Below are 2,874 nucleotides of genomic sequence, written 5' to 3'. Positions count from 1 at the left end.
TTGTGAGTATATTACTCCTAGTGGATACTTTAGAATGTAACTTTCAAAAACTAAATTTTTGTCGTTTGAATATTTATTCAGTATTTCGTGGAGACTACTACCTAACTGTTCTTAATTAAACAAAAGAGCTTAATGTACACCATTGTTACGTAATTACGTTCTAGAAAACTAGATGAGAGAGCCGTGACTATTTGAAGCTAAAATGTGCAGTAGGTCGATGATAAATAATGTCAATAAATGGATTTTGTATATATCTGAGAAAATATAAGGTATATTTTATTATTATTATTATTACTACTAGTATTATTCATAAGTCTTTATACTCTATGATTGTATCTTTTTTCCCAATCAAGGTAATTACTATTTTTGTTAGTAAACGAAATAATTACGATTATTCACCTCATTTATTTACATAGACGGTAATCTAAGAAGTGGTCTCGGGGAAATCATAATAATCAGTATGGTATTTCACAACTTTGAAACAACTCTTTAATGAGAGGAAATATGTACATGAAACACTCTTTGATTACTTATAATGAACAATGATGTAAACAAATCAGGGTTGTGTGTGCGTGTGTGTGTGTGTGTATAACGTACATTTAAGATAACCTTATCTTGCAAAAATGAGCATTTTAGCAGCGCTGCCATCTGTTGATCGTTACATTAACTATAAAGCTAGTGTAGATAAATCATCATTACACTGTAAAAGTATAAAATGCGCAAAATTTTGATATATACATATATATATATATGTATATATATTTTGGGTGAATTAAATGGAATGTTCAAGAGGTTTTCACTCTTTACTTTTTGTTTTCATCTTTTCCTTCTACATTCACACATTTGTGCTTGTGTGTGTTGGATATACAAGATTGTTCAGTTGAAGAATTATTATTTAATATATTTAGTGATTTAATATTTAATGATTATTTCGTTTTCATAACATGAGTGTTAAAAGTTACATATTTTAAAAGTGATAGTCGCCCGGCATGGCCAGGTTGTTAGGGAGCTCGACTCGCAATCTGCGGGTTCGAATCCCCGTCACACCATACATGCTCGCCCTTTCAGCCGTGGGGGCGTTATAATGTGACGGTCAATCCCACTATTCGTTGGTAAAAGAGTAGCCCAAGAGTTGGTGGTGGGTGGTGATGACTAGCTGCCTTCCCTCTAGTCTAACACTGCTAAATTAGGGACGGCTAGCGCAGATAGCCCTCGTGTAGCTTTGCGCGAAATTCCAAACAAACAAACAAACAAATGTTCCTGATTTTGAATCAAACAGTAATAAGAATTTGCTGAAATATTTATATCTTTGTCTATTTTTGTACTTCAGCCAGAATCTAACATGATCTAATTACAATAGTGTCCTGTTTCTAATTGATCTACTGGTTATGAACACATTAGTGCGATCATAATTTACATTTCTCCGCCAGGCATACTAATTAGGGTCAGTAAGTTTGCCTTTTAATTAATTAACCAGTACTTGAAAAGTTAACTGATAGTAAACTATTTGGTAGAAACGAATTTAAATATGAAATCAGAAAACATTATAAACGATTATATGTACTTTTGTCGATTTTCAAATTTAATGATATTCTCTAATAATTACCGGTATACATGTGTTCTTGTAGTTAGTGTATCGGACTGGTAATCTGAATGTCTCGGGTTCGAGACGTGATGCCATACACGATTCGTACTTTCAGCTGTGGGTGAATTATAAAAGCGACACTAATTCCTGCTGTTTGAACAAGAGTAACACTTTAGGTGGTGGGTGCTACCAACTAGTTCCCTTTGGTTTGTAATTTAAAGTTAACGGCTGCTATAGCTGAACAAAGAGTTTTCTGATCAGCTGTTTAGCCCATTGCATACACAAGTTTGCTTTTAATTACTGATCAGTTCATTTTAATTTACTCTCAGCTCTTATTGTGATAATTTTTATATTTTTACTTTACACTCTGTGTTATACTTGAATAACACAGATCTGTATTTTTTAGTCATATCTGGTTTCTTCTCCTCAGTACCTTTTCCATTTCGTGCTTATCGTGAATCCTCTATTCTTCTGTCATATTGCAAATACTGACTACTTGTTATCTAGTTATCTTGCAGTCAAGAATACCGCATGTTTAACTATACCATATTAGACATAATTATGTCTTACCTCTATGGTTGCCTTTAAGTATACCAAGTTCGTCAGTAAGTCTTGAATTATCAACATTTATTCCTTGGCTGTTGAAATAAACGACTACCTGTAAGAAACGGCAAAACTAATTAAATGTAGAAACCTTGGATTATGTGACTTACATTTTTATCATAAACAAAGAAACGTAACCATTACGAAATGTTCATTCTTGAAATGAAAATTTCACAGACATAGTTGAACTGGGTATGATCTAACAGTTACGCTCCGGGCTGCAGATCAAACGGTAAAAACTTCAGACCAGTGATATGTTGCTAAATAGACTTCGCACTTTCACCTTTGAGTGTATCATAAAAGTGAGGGTCAATCTAGTTATTAGGTACACAGTAGCCCTGTAGGGAGCGTGTGCTGCTTACTGCTTGCCCTTCTTTGACCAGCAATTCAAAATTGGAGACAATTATGGCTAGAACTTGGCGTGGATAACCCGGCCGTTAATTAATTTATTAATGTGTTTCATAAGGTGTAATTTCAACATATTAAACATCACTCGTCAAAAATTAAAAGTTAATAGATATTTGGCTCCTGCAACGTGCTTTCTTCTTCACCAATAAAACTAACTTCCAACTATGAAATGGCCCGGCATGGCCAGGTGGTTAGGTCACGCGACTCGCAATCTGTGGGTCGCGGGTTCGAATCCCCTTCCCACCAAACATGCTCGCCCTTTCAGCCGTGGGGGCGTT

General features: G+C 34.8%; 1 protein-coding gene across 2 annotated transcripts in view; it reads right to left on the bottom strand.

The window, feature by feature from the left end:
• LOC106464928 overlaps positions 1-2,874 on the bottom strand; it is a 48,430-nt gene that overhangs the window by 8,382 nt on the left and 37,174 nt on the right. For both annotated transcript variants that reach the window (XM_022392739.1, XM_022392740.1), the window contains exon 12: positions 2,156-2,243. In XM_022392739.1, coding sequence (XP_022248447.1) covers positions 2,156-2,243 — 88 coding nt within the window. The remainder of the gene's footprint in view (positions 1-2,155; positions 2,244-2,874) is intronic.

Source organism: Limulus polyphemus, unplaced genomic scaffold, assembly GCF_000517525.1.
Source record: "Limulus polyphemus unplaced genomic scaffold, Limulus_polyphemus-2.1.2 Scaffold1786, whole genome shotgun sequence".
NCBI classification, from domain to species: Eukaryota; Metazoa; Arthropoda; class Merostomata; order Xiphosura; family Limulidae; genus Limulus; species Limulus polyphemus.
This window is presented reverse-complemented; position numbering and strand designations above follow the sequence as displayed.